The following is a 19,739-nucleotide window of genomic DNA, read 5'->3' as shown; positions in this document are numbered from 1 at the left end:
TGCTGTAATCAGTAAAGTTGTTACAAAAAATAAGGAAAATTTAAAGGGATTGTGCTCTCAAACTGCTTCTTAAGGGTCTAAGTTTTCATTTTAAATAAATGAAAACTGAAAGGCATATTCTTTTGTGTCATTTACCTAGAATCATAGCCAAAAGATCCACTTTCAAAGAAACGGCCTTATTTGGCTCTGTATCAGAAGGTTGACAAGTGAATACATTTGTGTGTTTTAAGCTAACATGAACTGTTTAAGATATGTATGTAACATTTTCCACAGTTTCCTGCTTTAATTTATTCAATTAACTGATCTTCAGCCAACCGTCAGTCCCACTTGGATGGTTAAGAGGCTTTTACCATCCTTGAATTTTGCAGGAACAACGAAAAATTATAACCTAGAGCAGTTGTTCTTAAACTTTGCTAGGCAGCAGTGGAATGAAAACTTAGGCACTTGAGAAACAACTTGAGTTTTGAATTCCTTTAGCTTTTTAAAAAGCTCCCAGTTTGAAAACCACTGTCCTTACTATTGTGCAGATCTGTCAATTCTTGTGGTATTCAAAGAGTAGATATTCATGAAGATCATTTGGATGTGGAAAAAAAACATGGCCTCTCTTATTTTTTATTTCATTGTATCAATTTGTGTTAATTAATATATTAATAAAGTACATGTAAATAATTTACAAATAAATATATTTTAGGGATGGGAGGGCAATCAAAGTAAGTATAGACAGCAGATATCTATTTTGCTTCAATAGTAAAAGCAAAGTATATGGAAGGAGAGTAGAGATGCCCAATTTTATTTTCTTATACCTTAAAACTTTGAATTTATTTTTCTACTGTACCTTCACAGACAAAGATCAAATAAGAATCATGAGGCAAATATTTTCCCTTATTAATATATATTAACTTTTGTTTAGGGAAATAACATTAGTTATGTCTGTTCATATCTCCACTATGCTAGAAACTGTAACAAATAAAATGGGAAACCCTGTTTATTCCATAAATTAACATCTTTTAGATTTGCCTTGCTTTACAATCTTTTTTATAAATTTTTTAAAATTTTATTTTCTTTATTTATTTATTTTTGGCTGTGTTGGGCTTTCTCTAGTTGGGGTGAGCGGGGGGCTACTCTTTGTTGCGGTGCACGGGCTTCTCATTGCAGTGGCTTCCCTTGTTGCAGAGCATGGGCTCTAGGCCAGCGGGCTCAGTAGTTGTGGCGCACGGGCTTAGTTGCTCCACCGCATGTGGGATCTTCCTGGACCAGGGCTCGAACCCGTGTCCCCTGCATTGGCAGGTGGATTCTTAACCACTGCGCCACCAGGGAAGCCTGCCTTGCTTTACAATCTTAAGAAATAAAGTTGCATATAATAATTCCATTTTATTAGTTATTGAATAATTGAAATATGGCTAAGCAATATTGTTCGTAATATGTTATTGTGAACCATAAACAAAACTGGAAACTGTTGGGTGTTGATTTTAGTGCTGATTTTCTTTTTTCATAAGTAATACTTTTATATTTAGTATTATATTAGAATAAAACCGTCAAGAGTTATATGGGTTTCTTTGTTATTGTTTTTAATTTTATCATGATTAGTGAGACAGTCATTTGTTTTGTAGATTGATGACATTGTAAAAGCTGTTGGTAACTGCAGCTACAACCAGCTAGTGGAGAAGATCATCTCTTGTAAGCAGTCAGACAACAGTGAGCTGGTTAGTGAAGGTGGGTGAGTGTTGCTATTATCTGACTTATTCTTGGCAAAGTAACTTGTCTTAAAATTTAATGTCTTTTAAATGTCTTAAATACAACTTCTAAAAAATAAAAGTGATTCTACCTATGAGAATTAAAAGAAGTAATTATTCATAAAGGTACCAGTGAAAGGTTTTTCCTAGAACCCTTTTTACTTGTTTTGTAAAATCACTCCTGGATTCTAATAAAAGTCTTTGGAATCACTTGCTATCTTTGATATAATCAGTTACCCAGGGGTGACTGACAATTACTCTTTTAAAAAAGGGTTATTACTTGGGAGTACTGAGGGAACTTTATAATTCATCTTGAACACTTCTGTTGACTGAGATGTATATTATGGTACTCAAGTGTTCATTTTAGTAAAGCTCTACCTTATATTTCAGTACAATATAGTATATTAAAGCTCTATTCTGGATCAGAGTACACCTTTGATCATCAGTTTCCCTAATCCTTAGCTAAAATTAAAAATTGCTAAATTCATCAGCATAGAAGTGTTTTTTGTGTGTTTGTTTGTTTTTTAAGCTGTGTTCCAGTCAGTGAAGGGAAGAGCAGATTTGAAACCAGAGTGCTATCAGGAACCATAGCATTTGGGTATAACTTCACCATCACCCACTTCACTTTTTCATAAATATACACAAATACTGAGACTGCTGTTCTCCTCAGTTTGAAGGGTTAACAAAAGAAAGAGAAATTGTGAGAAGCAGACACACAGTTCTTTCTCATGAGGTATAATAAAAATTTATTATCGTCACTACATTTTAAAAGATTAAAACCAAGTGACTACAAGAGTCCCTAAGAACATATAAAAGAAGATGTGTACGTGAATCTCATACTATATTGATTAATAAGAACCCAACTAATTACACTACTCAATTATCCAGAAGTTTAACATGTTTATGCAAGAGGCCAGTAGCAGGAAAATACACAGTGTGTTAGTTGAGGCTCATCTAGTCTTTTACTTGCAGTAAACACACAGATATTCAGCAATATTGATCATTGATTTGTGTGACGCCTCTTTCACTACAACCTAAGGCAGCAAAGTTTAAATTTTAGGGGAGAGAAGAGCAACAAAAGTTGTTACTAAAAATGTTTTCCCTCAGTTGACAAAATTCCACTCACTAGAACTTTCCATTCTTTATCCAAGCTCTCATTACTGTAAATATTCTTAGAAAGCAGGCTATAAAGAAAGTATCCATCTGTGGATTCCTACTTTCTCAGTAACTTTCAGTATGCTATTCAATAGTAATTGAGAGAAGAATAGGGTCCAGAAAGTGTTAACAGATGGAATGATAGCCAATAAGTGATATTTGGATGAATATATTTATAAGGTAAGAAGCTATGGGAAACACTAATGTTGACAGCATTTTCACCAAGCTAGGCTGCAATGTAATAGGGGTAGGACTTATTACACTACAAGAATGAACAACAACCAAAAAACAGTCCCTTCATCACTTCTCCTTTTTCTCAATGTGGTTTTACAACTATTATTATTATTTCTCTGGTATTGAATCCCTGGGATAATAAAAAACTGTAGCTAATTTGTATAGAATTGATAACTTGAGAAGAATATCTTGGTAAAAGCAAGTAGGAATCTTCCTCTTTAGTGGTATAGAATTTTCAGGTAATATATATCAGAGCTGATTAATTCATTGATATATAAATTTCATAATGGTGAAATTCTGCTTATCATATTTCCATACATAGTCAAGGAAAAATTATATATGAAATTCAGTACAATTAAAAAGCTAAACTCGTTTTTTGTTTATAAGAAATTACAAATATGTAGTCTGCTTGAAATAAGTATTCAATCCCAATGGCTACTTGTATAAGGCACTATGAAATCATTAAGGAAATAAAAGGCCACAATGGACATTTTTTCTTATATAATATAGCAATTAGCTTTTTTTCCATTTTCTTCATCATATTTTCTTGGGTATATTGTTCAACCAAAGTAGTCTGCTTTCTTTTTCTGTTTAGCCTACAACTGTAACTTTCCTCCTGAATCATAAAATATCCCAAAGTGGTTTATTTCTAATCTTTCTTTATTAAAAATTATTAAACTTTGGTCTGAGATGATTTTTTAAAAATTCAAATATTTCATCTCCATAAGGTGCAGAATACAAGAAATATGTTTACTATCATTCTTTTTTGATGAAAAAGAAATATTATTTAGTTAATAGTCAAATAGAATTAGATATTCTTTCAGCTTCTTTCAGAGAACATTTATTTTTTTCTGGTGGCAATACCTTGTAAGTAAAAGTACAGAACTTTTACATGTACATAGAATATTTATTACTTGCTACCTACCTCTTTTGAATATTAATACTTTTTTGAATCAAGTTATAATGATGGGTTGTGGCATGGCAGCAAAAATCAACAAGGAAAAAAATAGCACAGTACCAGTTTCCAGACTTCACAATAACTGGTCATTTAATTCCAGAAGATCTCTCAGGAATAATTTCTTTTTTAACAATTGTTTCTAGGTAAAAAAAAATATGCTTAAGGAAATTATTCCAGCATATTCACTTATTCGAGCTCACTTATTGAGCTTTTATTATGTGCCATAAACGCTGAAGATTATAGTTTGAGTTCATATTATTTTTGATTAAATAATATTGATTTCCTTTTTCTCTTTATTTTGGAAAAACTCAAACCCATAAAATTGGAGTAGCACAATGAATATATGTATCTATATACACATTTGTACATATATATGTTTCATCTAAATTCACCAATTATTAGCATATTGAATTTTTACTTTCTGTATTCACACACAATTTTTTTCCTAAATCATGACAATTAATTGCAAATATTATAGCACTTTATCCATTAACTCTCCAATATTTGTCTCCTAAGAACAAAGAATTTTCCTATGTAATCACAATGCAGTTATCTCAGGAAATTTAACATTGATACAATACTATTATCTAATATACTGTTTATATTCAGAATTCCCCAGTTGTCCCAGTAATGCCCCTTATAGCTTTTAAGTTTTTTCAGTGTAAGTTTCAATCAAGTATCATTTAATTATCATATCAATTTAGTCTCCTGTAATCTAGAACAGAAGATCCCTATCCTTTTTTCTTTTCTTTTCTTTTCTTTTTGGTCTTTTGTGGTATTTACTTTTCTTTATAGTCCAGGCTGGTTGTTTTATAGAATAGTCCTCAATCTGGATTCATCTGATTGTTTCCTCATTAGTAGATTTGGGTTATATATTTTCCTTGGGAATACTACATAGGCGACATTGTATCTTTCCTAGTGCATCAAATCAGGTGGCACGTGATGTCTGATTATCCCATTGTTGGTGATGTTCAAATAGGATTAAGGTGATATTTACCAGATTTCTTGTTGTTGGAAAGATGCCCTTTGCCATTTGTAATTAATAAGTAATCTCTGATATTATGTTTTGAAACTCCATAATTTGTTTAGTTATGAAAAGTTGAAACTAGATTAGGCTTTTGAATATGCCACTAAAATCACACAGGTGTCACTGTTTACAAGTTGGTAGAAGAATCAGGAAACATTTTTCTCTCTTAAGTCTAAATTAGTCTATGCTCTATGGTTTGGGGAGAAATAGAGTTTAGTTTGCATTTATAATAATCAGCACTACATTTTATAAATTAATACCAGTTAAGTTCCAGTCTTCACTTTGCCATAACTAGTTTTATGTCCTTGAGCAAGTCACTTATTCTCTCTGAATCCATGTCCTGTTCTCTAGAAACAAGCAGCTGAGAAAGACTTTTCTAGTACTAAATTTTTGAATTTCATACATGAAAGTAACATTGTGCTATATCTCCACTGAATTTTTATATCTTTTTGAAAGGGTTTTGTAGAGAGTATGTTGTATGAATGAGGTATGGGAGGGACATTTAGAAACATCTTTCTGAAGGAAGTGTTTAGTTACATGGATATTATAGACAGCAGTGGTACTTCTCAGCACAGGCATAATGCTTACTTTTTAAATGCTATATAAGAGAAAATGCTTTAGTATATAACTAATACATTCTACTCAATAACTTAGCATTTAGCAAAGTAATGATAATAATTGAGGAGGGGTCTTATTTCTAAATGTATAAAGCCAGGAAGTTGCAAATGAGCTATAAATTTCCTTTGGCTGTGGCCTTCTGTATAACTTTTTGTACTTCCCATCCTACATTACCAATTCCTTGGAACAGTGTGATACATTGGTAACTTTTTACAACCACTTTGCAGCTTGAAGTGCTATGGCTTGACACTAAAAGTGAGGGAGTGGAATAAATCTATATCATGCAGCTGCCTCTGGCCCTACCAAGTTTCTACCAAGTTTATTTTCAATTTTTTGTTGAGTCATCAGTTTATTAACACAGATTCATCTTTACTCCCTATATCTGCACCTCCCTGCTCACTTACAAAACTTTTTAGAGCATTCTCCTCCCCTCTCTTCCTTTTTAAAGAAAGGGAGCAAAAGGAGGAAGGAAGAGGAAGAAGGAAAGAGAGAAAGTATAGGCTTTTAAAATATTTATACAACTGATTCTCATTATTACTAGTTATGTTCCATAAAGTTGCTGTGAACACTGAATTAGTGAATACCAAACCACTGCTCATAGGGGAAACACAACATTAGGTTCCTGTGAGCCTCTGGTCACAAGATTTTCATCAACTTATCAATACATAACCTTGTTTTTCGTGTGTTTCTGTTGAGAGACACCTTATTTTTTTTAACATCTTTATTGGAGTATAATTGCTTTACAATGGTGTGTTAGTTTCTGCTTTATAACAAAGTGAGTCAGCTATACATATACATATATCCACATATCTCCTCCTATCCTCCCTGTCCCACCCCTCTAGGTGGTCACAAAGCATGGAGTTGATCTCCCTGTGCTATGCGGCTGCTTCCCACTAGCTATCTGTTTTACATTTGGTAGTATATATAAGTCCATGCCACTTAGAGACACCTTGTTTAATATATATTATTGATTCAGTAACATTAAACTCATATCCAACAGCTTCATGCCCGGCTGAAGCTGCAAAAATATGCATTGTCTCTATAAGGCACATCACAACCTTTGTGTGCTTAGGAACACTAGCTTCAGCATTATGCTTGGGGGCCATTTTACACAGTAAAAATCACTCCAAAGAAGCACAAAAATTTCACAACATGTGATAAATGTGGCATTATATAGAATGTGAAAATGACATTTGTTCACAGTATGAGAGCTGAAACAAGAAGGTGACACACTGTTGCCTATTTTGACTTCAGTGGGGAATGTGTGTGTTGGGTGACTCAATTTTTTTGCTGCTTTGCACATATTCAGGAATGACCCTGAAAGTGCAACAAGTATTGATTCTTGGAGTTATAAATTTTAGATAATAGGCAAATTAGCGTATATGAACCCGTGTGAATAATGAGGATCAACTGTATGTATAGCTTTTAAAGTAAACCCCAGAAGGTTTCTTTATATTTCATTATGTTTGAAAACAGAAGAGATGATTTCTATTTCTGAACCTGATATATCTACATAATGAGTAGCATATGTTGGAGGAGATTAGGATAAAAATGTCATCAGTTACCCCACTGTTTTCTGTTCAGTCTTATGCCTACTTTTAGTTTTAAGGCAAGAATTGAAAAAAAAGAATTGAGCAGTTTGTGAATTGAAAATTATCTGGGATCTTTGTCAAAATCTTAAGCAACTCAATTTCTTGAGGCTACTTTTAATTTCTAAACACCTATCCATTGGGGAAGTAGTTGTTGACTTTTGCTAACCCTTACCTTCTTATTGTTTTATTGTGTGTGTTTCTTCTATTGCAAGGCGCATGAAATCCTTAGTGGAAGTAGGTGTGGTATAAGTAAATACATTTATTGATAAAAAGAATTTCAGATAATTGTTTCTTTAGCCTGGAAATGTCTATAGACACATCTTCCATCGCAGAATTAGAAAAAAAAATCTCCAATTTAGGGCCATCATGTTATAGTAGGAGGAGTCTTATTTTGATTGGCCTTTCTTCATGCTTGGAACACAATGTAAATAGAAAAACTTTAAAATTTTGAAATTATTCTTCCATCTAATATTATGCATTGGTTCCTAGGCTTTGTAGCTGAGCAGTTTCTAAATAACACAGCCACTCAACTGACATACCATGGATTATGTGAACTAACTTCAACGGTTCAGGAAGGAGAACTTTGTGTGTTCTTTCGGAATAATCATTTTAGCACCATGACCAAATACAAGGTATGATATAGAAATAGCTATTGTTATTCTAAACTAAAGGAGCTTGATTTAGAGATGTCTTATGATCTGCTTCAAAATAAAAAATTTTAGCATAATATTCTTTAACCATCAAATTATGAAGGTAATAATTAATTCTTTAGAGTGGAATGGATTAGCAATTTGTTACTTAAAATCAGTTTTTTTAAAATTTAGGTCTCAACTCCATTTTCACAGATTACTGCATTAAAATGTATTTATTATTTTCTTTCTAAGGAAAAAAAAAGATAAGCCCTAATGTTAGAACTAGGATGACTGCTAATGATGGATGTTTACATTTGAGGGCTAAAGGAGTTTAGAGAAAGAATCAAGATTTGTCTTTATGATAGTGTTTCTATTATTAAGTTATCAGTGTGACTTTAAATTCTTTTTATCATGTCACTTATGGCTTTGCCAAAAAAATCTTACTGATTCATCCCTCTTGTTATCTCTTCAATGCTTCCATTTTTACAGCTGCCACCTAATACAGGAGTTTATCAACTTATCTCTAGACTTCTGTGGCAGAATGCTCCTCTGATCAGGTCAATAATATTGCAAAAATGTTAGTAGCACCCAGTGCCTAGAGGATAAAAATGCAAGGTATTTTCTACTATCCCCTTGTGTCAACACTTTGCTTCAGCCATAATGATCTGCCTACTCATTAATAGTCCTCCATCCCCATACACACTTTATGCTTTCCCATTTTGTTTCTTACTCCTAATCCCTATGTGAACATTCTCACTCCTTTTTGCCTATCCAGATTTCACCTATCTTTTAAGAAACATTTTAAATACTAACTCTTCAGTAAAGCTACTTCTTCTCTCCTTAAATCAGTGGTTCTCAACCCAGATTGTATGCTAGAGCTGCCTACGGAGCTATTAAAAAAATACCAATGCCCAGAGCCCAACACCAACTCAATTAAGTCAGAATGTATAGAGGTGAGACCTGAGCAACAGTATTTTTAAAATGTTTTCCAGGTGATTTAAATATGCAGCTAAGGCTCTGGATCACTACTCTACCCTTCCTTCTTTACTTGTTATGGGCCATATTGTCCTTACTTTGCCCTTATTCATGAGTACCTAGTTAACAATTTTCTTTCCATGTAAATGTGTCTCATTTTTCTAAATGAAAGTAAGCTTATTAAAGTCAGGAATCTGACTTTGTATTTCCTTCAACACTTTAATCAGTGAATTGCACAAAGTAGTGTAAAATAATGATTTGTTTGCTTATTTAAGAATACTGTAGGGGCTTCCCTGGTGGCGCAGTGGTTGAGAGTCCGCCTGCCGATGCAAGGGACTCGGGTTCGTGCCCCGGTCTGGGAGGATCCCACGTGCCGCGGAGCGGCTGGGCCCGTGAGCCATGGCCGCTGAGCCTGCGCGTCCGGAGCCTGTGCTCCGCAAGCGGGAGAGGCCACAACAGTGAGAGGCCTGTGTACCGCAAAAAAAAAAAAGAATACTGTATAGCCCTAGCTCTTCTGCTCCCCTGTTAGTTATAGCAAGGGTTTGTTTGTATTGTTCCCATATTTAAGCTAGATGTGTGCTAGGTATGGGCCCAGATTTATCCATATTCCTCAAACATCTAAGGCCAAAGAACCACAAAATCAGAATTATTGCTACATAATAAATACTGCTAAGTCATCTCACTTTACCTGATCTCTTTAAGTCCACACTTTATTCATTCATTCAACAAATATTTATTGAGCATGATTATGACTGGGTACTTAGCTAAGTATTAGGACTGCAGCCTGAGCAAGGCAGCTATAGTTCCTGCCATTTAAGGACCTCCTAGTTTGACAAGGGACAGATGTTAAATAATTACACAAGTAGGTATCATTTCTATTGAGATACACTCTGTGAAGGGTACCTACAACATGCTGTGAGTACTTTTATTAGGACTTATAACCTATTTGAAGATGTCAGGAAAAAAAGGGGGTGGTGCGGTTAACTAAGCAGATGGAACATGTGTGCAGAAGCCCTGAGGAGGGAAATAACCTAACTTTTTAAGGAATTCGAAGAAGGGCTATGTGACTGAAGCATAGAAAATAAGAGGCATGATGTAAGGCTCAAGAGGCATGATGTGTAAGGCTCAAGAGATAGATATCAGATCTTGTAGAGTCCTAAGTTAAAAGGAGGAATAGGGAATTCTCTGGCAGTCCAGTGGTTAGGACTTGGCACTTTCACTGCCAGGGCCCGGGTTCAGTCCCTGGTCAGGGAACTAAGATCCCACAAGCCATGCTGTGTGGCCAAAAATAAATAAATAAATGAATGAATGAATGAGAGAAATAGACTATGGTCTCTTGATGGCCTAGTCGTTCTTTTTGTTCTCTCTCTCTCTCTCTCTCTCTTTTTTTTTTTTCTCCACGGGGTAAGATAGTTCAATTGAGAAAACAACGTCTCTGGCTGTCATGAGTGGTTGTTTTACAACTTTCCAAAATTGAGCTTTAGACGTTCTCTCTTTTTTTTTTTTATGAAGGCCATATCCCTGACCTGGAAGTCATTTACTAGTCACCTAGGTATTTGCAATCTTCCTGTGTGGTTGGGAAGGGTGCGCCTCTCCTGGAGCACTTTCTGCATTGGGTCTGTTTCTGGACTGAATATGCATTTCCATGAGATAATGATAGCCGAGAGAATGTGTGTATTCTGCTGTTTCTCACTTCTAAGTTTTTCTCAGTAAACCTTATTCTGTAGCTAAACAGTGTATCACTAGTATGTGTCTCCCTGCCCCTTGTATAACATTAAGGTGCTTTGGACTTCGGGGCAAACCCCAAGAGCCAGTTTTTTGAAAGGATAAACAAAATCGACAAACTTCTAGCCAGGCTCTCCAAGAAGAAAAGAGAGAAGACCCAAGTAAACAAAATAAGAAATGAAAGAGGAGAATTAATAGCCAATACTGCAGAAATACAAAAAAATCATAAGAAATACTATGAATAGTTATATGCCAACAAATTGGGACAACCTAGAAAAAAATGGACAAGTTTCTATAAACATACAGCTTGCCAAAGCTGAGTCAAAATAATTTGGGGCTTTCCCTTGTGGCGCAGTGGTTAAGAATCTGCCTGCCAATGTAGGGGACATGGGTTCGAGCCCTGGTCTGGGAAGATCCCACATGCCGCAGAGCAACTAAGCCCATGTGCCACAACTGATGAGCCTGCACTCTATAGCCCATGTACCACAACTACTGAAGCCCGTGCGCCTAGAGCCCGTGCTCCACAACAAGAGAAGCCACTGCGATGAGAGGCCCATGCACCACAACGAAGAGTAGCCCCTGCTTGATTCAACTAAAGAAAGCCTGCATAAAGCAATGAAGACCCAAGGCAGCCAAAAATAAATTAATTAATTTTTTAAAAAAGATAATTTGAACAGACTGATTGCTAGAAGTGAAACAGAATCTGTAAATTAAAAAAAAAAAAACCCAAAAAACCCCCTGCAAACAAAAGTCCAGAACCAGATGGCTTTACTGGGGAATTCTACCAAACATACAAAGAACTTATTCTTCTCTAACTATTCCAAAAGATTGAAGAGGAGGGAACACTACCGAAGTCATTCTATGAAGCCACCATCACCCTGATACCAAAAATCACACAAAGACACCACAAAAAGAAATTACAGGCCAATATCTTTGATGAATATAGTTGCAAAAATCCTCAACAAAGTATTAGCAAACTGAATCCAACAATACATAGAAAGGATCATACACCATGATCAAGTTGGATTCATTCCAGGGTTTCAAGGATGTTTCAAACACATGCAAATCAATTAATGTGATGCACCAAATAAACAAAAGAAAAGACAAAAGCCAAATGATCTTCTCAATAGATGCAGAAAAAGCATTTGATAAAATTCAACATCGATTCATGGTAAAAACTCACACCAAAATGGGTACAGAGGGAACACATCTCAACAATAAAAGCCATTTATGGGACTTCCCTGGTGGTCCAGTGGTTAAGAATCTGCCTTCCAACGCAGGGGAGGCAGGTTCAATCCCTGGTTGGGGACCTAAGATCCCACATGCTGCAGGGCAACTAAGCCTGCGCACCACAACTACTGAGCCCCTGTGCTCTAGAGCCTGCATGCCACAACTAGAGAGAAGCCCATGCACTGTGACGAAAGATCCCGCATGCCGCAACGAAGATCCTGCATGCCACAACCAAGACCCAACACAGCCAAATAAGTAAATAAATAAATTTTAAAAATAATAAAAGCCATTTATGACAAACCCGTAGCCAATATCATACTCAATGGTGAAAAGCTGAAAGCCTTCTTGCTAAATTCAGCAACAAGACAAGGATGCCCACTCTCACCACTTCTATTCAACATAGTATTGAAACTTCTAGCCACAGCAATCAGACAAGAAAAATAAATAAAATGTGTCCAGATTGGAAGGGAGGAGGTAAAATTGTCTTTCTATGCAAGACTCTATACAGAAAACCCTAAAGCCTCTGCACAAAAACTGTTAGAATAAATGAATTCAGTAAGGTAGCAGGATTAGTATACAGAAATCTGTTACATTTCTTTATACTAACAAATAGCAGGAAAGGAAAGTAAAAAGAAAAAGTGTTTAAAATTGCATCAAAGAAAAAAAACCAACCTAGAAATAAACTTAACCAAGAATGTGAAAGACCTATACACTGAGAACTATAAAACATTGATAAAGGAAACTGAAGAAGATTCAAAGAAATGGAAAGATATCCTGTGGTCTTGGATTGGAAGAATTAATATTGTTAAAATGGCCATACTACCCAAAGCAATCTACAGATTTAATTCAGTCCATTTCAAATTACCTGTGACATTTTACACAGAATTAGAATAATCCTAAAATTTATAAGGAACCACAAGAGACTCAGAATTGCCAAAGCAATTCTGAGGAAAAAGAACAAAGCTGTAGGCATAATCTTCCCAGACTTCAAACAATACTGCAAAGCTACAGTTATCAAAACAGCATGGTATTGGCGCAAAAACACATATAGATCAAGGGACCAGAATAAAGAACCCTGGAGTAAACCCACACACCTATGGTCAATTACTCTTTGACAAAGGAGGCAAGAATATACAGTGGAGAAAAGACAGTCTCTTTAGCAAGTGACGTTGGGAAAGCTGGACAGCTGCATGTAAGTCAATGAAATGAGAACATTCCCTCATACCATGCACAAAAATAAACTCAAAATGCCTTAAAGACTTAATATAAGACACAATACCATAAAACTCCTATGCCAACAAATTGGGACAACCTACAAAAAATGGATAGTTTCTATAAACATACAGCTTGCCAAAACCGAATCAAGAAGAAACAGATAATTTGAACAGACTGATTACTAGAAATGAAATAGAATCTGTAAAAAACAAAACAAGACAAAAAACACCCAAAAAAACAAAAAAACTCCCTGCAAACAAAAGTCCAGGACCAGATGGCTCTACTGGGGAATTCTACCAAACATACAAAGAAGAACTCATCCTTCTCAAACTATTCCAGAAGATTGAAGAGGAGGGGACACTACCAAATTCATTCTATGAGGCCACCATTACATAGAATAAAACAAAGCGGGAAACAGTCTTTGACGTAAGTCACAGCAATATTTTCTTAGATCAGTCTCCCAGGGAAAAATAAATAAAAGTAAAAATAAACGAATGGAACCTAAACAAATTTAAAAGCGTTTGCACAGTGTTGGAAATCATCAACAAAAAGGCAACCCACGAATGGAAGAAAATATTTGCAAATGATGTGATGAATAAAGGGTTAATTTCCAAAATATACAAAGAGCTCATACAGCTTAATATCAAAAAAACAAACAACCGAGTCAAAAAATGGACAGAAGACCTAAATAAACATTTCTCCAAAAAGACATACAGCTGGCCAACAGGCACATGAAAAGATGCTCAACACTGCTAATTATTAGAGAAATGCAAATCAAAACCACAATGAGATATCACCTCACACTGGTCAGAATGGCCATCATCAAAACGTCTACAAATAATAAATGCTGGAGAGGGTGTGGAGAAATATTAATATATGGGAATATTAATATTCCCACTGTTGGTGGGAATGTTAATTGGTTTAGCCACTATGGAAAACAGTATGGAGGTTCCTTAAAAAACTAAAAATAGAACTACCATATGATCCAGCAATTCCTCTCCTGGGCATATATCCAGAAAAAACAAAAACTCTAATTCAAAAAGGTCCATGCACCCCTATGTTCATAGCAGCACTGTTTACAATAGCCAAGACATGGAAGCAGCCTAAGTGTCCATCAACAGATGAATGGATAAAGAAGATGTGGTGTATATATACAATGGAATGTTAACCATAAAAAAGAATGAAATATTGCCATTTGAAGCAACATGGATGGACCTAGAGATTATCATGCTGAGTGAAATAAGTCAGACAGAGGAAGACAAATACTGTATATCACTTATATGTGGAATCTAAAAAATAACACAAATGAGTTTATTTATAGAACAGAAACAGCCTCACAGACATAGAAAACAAACTTATGGTCACCAAAGGGGGAAGCGGAGAGGAGGGATAAATTAGGAGTATGGGATTAACAGATACACAGTACTATATGTAAAATAGAAAAACAACAAAGATTAACTGTATAGCAGGGGACTATATTCAATATCTGATCATAGCCTATAATGGAAAATAATCTGAAAAATATGTGTAACTGAGTCACTTTGCTGTATACCTGAAAATAATACAGTATTGTAAATCTATTATTCTTTAATTTAAAAAAAGAAAGAATGATTTCTGGGTTCTAAGCATGAACAACTGGATGAATGATGATGCTCTTTATCGAAACGCAGAACACTGGAACAGAAAAAAGATGTGAACTTTAGAACTGTTAGAGCTGCTTCTCAGGCATCCCTCCAAGTGGAAATGTTGGTTAAATGGTTCAGGACTGGAATAAGTTTTGTGTACAAATAGGGAGAGGGAGAGTATGAGATTTACAAGAAAAATGTGGAATTGGAAGAAAAGAGAAGGCCTAGGACAGAGATTTGAGGAGTGCCAACATTTAAGTATCAACTAGTGGAGTATAAACTGGCAAAGGAGACAGAAAGAAAAGAACAAAAGGAAAATCTAAAGAATATGGTATCATGTAAACCAACAAGGAGAGAGTGTTTCAAGAAGAATTGGCGATCTCAATTGTTAAATGCTATAGAAAAGATGAATAAGGTGAGAACACTTGGGGGGAAAGTGTTCATTAGGGATATGGATTTCATTGATATCTTTAAGAGAATGGTGGAAGCAGAAAAAAAACCTCATTGAATTGGTTAGGAAATCTTTGGGGTCTCAGATACTAGAAATAGATTATAGGCAACTTTTGACAGACAAACAACAGTTTGTCTGTGAGGAGGCACAGACATAATGGCTCATAGCTATAGTAGAGTGTGGAATCCAGGGAAGGTTGTTTTTGTTTAATATGAGAGACCTGACAATGTTAAAATATTGAAGGACTCAATAGAGAGAAATGTTGAAAATTCAGGAGAGGAGATAATGTTAGAAGCCTCCAAGAAGGTGAGAAAGAATAAACATTTTCACAGGTAAAAGGGATTGACCTTTGGTTTAAAAAGAGACCTCTCCATTGTAAAGGAAGGAAAGAATAGACTATGAGTAGAGCTACAGGTAAGTTTATAGATTTGATGGCAGGATATAGAGAAAGTTATTGTTTCAATGTTTCTATTTTCTGTAATGTGGAAGGCAAGATCATTTACTGAGACTGAGGAGGGGTAAGAAGGTTTGGTTCCAGATTTGAAGAAAGAAAATTTGAAGTAGTCTTTACAGCATGTGGGAGAAAGGACTAACTAGAGAAATTAAGAATCACTAGGCAGTGTTAAGGATGGTAATTATTACATGAATATACCACTTGTGTCATTTTTCTGTGGGAGTATTCATCAGAGTGTAGGCCTGGTGAAGGTAGTTAGTTATCCTAGATTTGGGACTTTGTTAAGTGGGTGCATCAAAGAATAGAAGAGCAAAGGAATTTAGGGGCATGATGTTATTATGTACATGATGATATTGTCCAAACTTATAAATATTTTCCTAGAAAAAAAAAAAAACACCATTCTTTACAAGGTAGTCCTGTTTTTTTTTTTGGTTTTTTTTTTTTTTTTTGTCTGTGCCGCGTGGCTTGTAGGATCTTAGTATCCCAATCAGGGATTGAACCTGGGCCCTCGGCAGTGAAATCAATGAGTCCTAACCACTGGACCACCAGGGAATTCCTGGTAGTACTATTTTTATAGAAGGGATAAATGGAAACAACTATCCTGGTGGCCAGTCACTAGGGGGAAATGGTATTATTTTCTATAGTGACCACCAAACTGAAACAGTAGCACTGTTTTATACTTTTTATTATGAAAAATTGGAAACTTACAGAAAAATGATGAGACTAATTTAATGTGTTCCTATTGTACTCATCACCTACTTTTAACAATTTTGACGTATTATTTTTAATCTATTTTTATATTTTTGTTTATACTTAAATATGTATCTCTAAACAAGAACATTTCCCTTTCAAATCACAGTACCATTATTGCATCTAACAAAATTATCTATAATTTTTAATATCATCTCATACCCAGTCCATATTCAGATTTCCCATTTGTCACCCAAATGGTTTTATGGATGGTTTGTTCAAACCAGGATCTAATCAAGGACCTTGTGTTACATTTGGTGAAGTAAGTCCTTTTTAGACATAAATCCTGTGTTTTCCAGGAATCTTTTGGGTCTTTGGGCTATTTGTATCTACCGCATTATAATCCTCTCAGTTCTATTTCCTATATTCCTGTTGAACTTTCTTTCCAGTTCTGCGGGTCTTTTTTTTTTTTTTTTTTTTTTTCTGCGGGTCTTTAAATTAGACGCTGCTTTACTCTGGCAAAGTACCCAATGAGTACATTCTTTATGAGAGTCAGAGACACTTTCCCTCCTAATTGACCCAGTGACTGATAACTGACTTACCATAAAATCTATAGCACTTCTTCAGTTGTTGGTGTAAAACTAGAAGCCCTAAAGGAATACTTACTAAAATTTAAGGAAGGGGTTCCTGCATTTGCTTGATAAGGAAATAAGATGGAAGATTGTGCCCTTGTTCTATTAAACCTGTTCAGCATTAAAACTATTATTCTGTACCACTAATTGCTGGGTTGTTAGAGTTTCTATAGTTCTTTATAAACTTGAGCCCTAAGGAATCTATAAGGATACAAGTAAGGAAAAACTAGAAAGCTGCTTTTTCCAATAAGATATGCCTACTTTTACTGCTGCATTAGGTCTTCAAAAGGACTTCTAACATTTCACTTTTGAAGGACCCTGAGATTTTTAGGGCCATTTTATGCATTCATATTTAATGATCACTTTATTTTGCAGCTTCCTGCCCCTGTGAACTCTTTGGAACAACTAGAGTATAAACACAGTTCATTCCATGGAATTCTAGATATACTTTCTTTTTTAAAAAAAATATATTTTATTTATTTATTTATTTATTTTTATGGCTGTGTCAGGTCTTGTGGCACGTGGAATCTTTGATGAGACATGCAGGATCTTTTTTTTTTTTAAATAAATTTGTTTATTTATTTTTGGCTGTGTTGGGTGTTTATTGCTGTGCTCGGTTTTTCTCTAGCTGTGGCGAGTGGGGGCTACTCTTCATTGTGGTGTGTGGACTCCTCATTGTGGTGGCTCCTCTAGTTGCAGAGCATGGACTCTAGGTGCACAGGCTTCAGCGTGGCATGCGAGCTCAGTAGTTGTGTCTTGCGGGCTCTAGAGCGCAGGCTCAGTAGTTGTGGCACACAGGCTTAGTTGCTCTGAGGCATGTGGGATCTTCCTGGACCAGGGACTGAACCCACGTGGCTTGCATTGGCAGGCGGATTCTTAACCACTGCGCCACCAGCGAAGTCCCGCGGGATCTTTAGTTGTGGCGTGTGGGCTGTTCATTGCGGCACATGGGCTTCTCTCTATCTCTAGTTGTAGCATGTATGTTTTTTCTTCTCTAGTGGCGTGCAGGCTCGAGAGCACATGGGCTCTTTGTTGTGGTGCACGGGCTCCAGAGCACATGGGCTCTGTAGTTTCAGTACATGGGCTGTCTAGTTGAGGCACATGGGCTTTAGTTGCCCCGTGGCACGTGAGATCTTAGTTCCCTGACCAGGGATTGAACCCGCGTCCCCTGCATTGGAAGGCGGATTCTTTATGACTGGATTACCAGGGAAGTCCCTCTAGATATACTTTCAACAAAAAATAAATTTAATATCTGGATAGAATATTTTCTACTACAGATAAATGGTGTGTATAACTAGGGACCTATAATAATAAACTGCCAGTCTATAATAAGTTGGCAATCAGTCAAAAGTATCTATAAGTGTATTATTCTATTAGTGGGGCTTATTTTTACTGTGATTTGTAGAAAGGGTTTTTATACTTTTTGGTACCCACATCATATCATATGCCATTATTATCTCAGGACCAAGACCAACAAGGAAGAAGTCTGTGTTGGGACAAAAAGGATTACCTAGGAAAGGGAAGCTCTAGTTTCTTTACAGGTTGTACCAATTTCCTTAGCAATTTACTAAATTCTACCTTGTGTGTAAAATATTTTTGTCATCTAAAGTCTTTTGGAACTCTAGAGATGTATGAGCCATGGACTTTTGTTTGACCAAAGGCAAGGTATGTGTCTCCCTTAATATTCTCTAGTACTTTATCTCTGTTCTAACTCCTGTCTCCAGACTTTGGGTAGAGGCAGGGGCAAATTCTCTTGTTCAGTTAAACTTTTTGATGACTCTCTCAAACCATATTTCTAAAACTGGACAAAGTATTCTCTGTTTACTAGCTTTATGATTCCATTTCCATAGGCTTTTTTAAAAAATTAATTTTATTTTTATTTATTTTTGCTTGTGTTGAGTCATCATTGCTGTGCACAGGCTTTCTCTAGTTGTGGCGAGCAGGAGCTACTCTTCCTTGCTGTGTGAGGGCTTCTCATTGTGGTGGCTTCTCTTGTTGTGCAGCATGGGCTCTAGGCGCATGGGCTTCAGTAGTTGTGGCACGCGGGCTCAGTAATTGTGGCTCATGGGCTCTAGAGCGCAGGCTCAGTAGTTGTGGAGCACGGGCTTAGTTGCTTCGCAGCCTGTGGGATCTTCCCGGACAAGGCCTTGAACCTGTGTCCCCTGCATTGGCAGGCAGATTCTTAACCACTGTGCCACCAGGGAAGCCCTCCATAGACTTTTTTTTTTTTTTGCAACTGTAATATAACTTTATTTAACTTGGTAAAAGCCAAAATTGATAGTTCTTAACATGGTATGTGGAGGTCAAAATTAAAGAATACAAAGTACCTTAAAAAAAAAGCATTCAGGGGCTTCCCTGGTGGCGCAGTGGTTGAGAGTCCGCCTGCCGATGCAGGGGACACAGGTTCGTGCCCTGGTCCAGGAAGATCCCACATGCCGCTGAGCGGCTGGTCCCGTGAGCCATGGCCGCTGAGCCTGCACGTCTGGAGCCTGTGCTCCGCAACGGGAGAGACCACAGCAGTGAGAGGCCCGCACACAGAAAAAAAAAAGCATTCAGCTCAATCCTGGTTCCTTCAATATTACTGCCAAACTTCTGTGAAAGAAGCCTTGTAATAAAGACTAACAGCAACATAGAAGATAATTTTTTTAAAAAAGTTCATTTATCAATTTAACAATCTAGAAAAAAGAAAGTGACTATAATACTTGATGACAGACATCATGTTTAAGTAGAAAACACAAAGATAGAAAAAAGTAATATCTCTGAAAATATTGCACAACTTCAGGTGTTTCCTCC

General features: G+C 36.1%; 1 protein-coding gene across 4 annotated transcripts in view; it reads left to right on the top strand.

The window, feature by feature from the left end:
• The window catches only part of MINDY2 (MINDY lysine 48 deubiquitinase 2), a 78,838-nt gene that overhangs the window by 40,307 nt on the left and 18,792 nt on the right, over positions 1-19,739 (top strand). For all 4 annotated transcript variants that reach the window (XR_004348636.1, XM_032624028.1, XM_032624029.1 and 1 more), the window contains exons 5-6: positions 1,611-1,713; positions 7,807-7,949. Coding sequence is in view for 3 of the 4 variants with exons in the window: in XM_032624028.1 (XP_032479919.1) it covers positions 1,611-1,713; positions 7,807-7,949 (246 nt within the window). In the remaining variant the exon portion in view is untranslated. The remainder of the gene's footprint in view (positions 1-1,610; positions 1,714-7,806; positions 7,950-19,739) is intronic.

Source organism: Phocoena sinus, chromosome 2 (assembly GCF_008692025.1).
Source record: "Phocoena sinus isolate mPhoSin1 chromosome 2, mPhoSin1.pri, whole genome shotgun sequence".
NCBI lineage: Eukaryota > Metazoa > Chordata > Mammalia > Artiodactyla > Phocoenidae > Phocoena > Phocoena sinus.
Note: the sequence above shows the minus strand (reverse complement) of the source record. Positions and strands in the feature narration are given on the sequence as shown.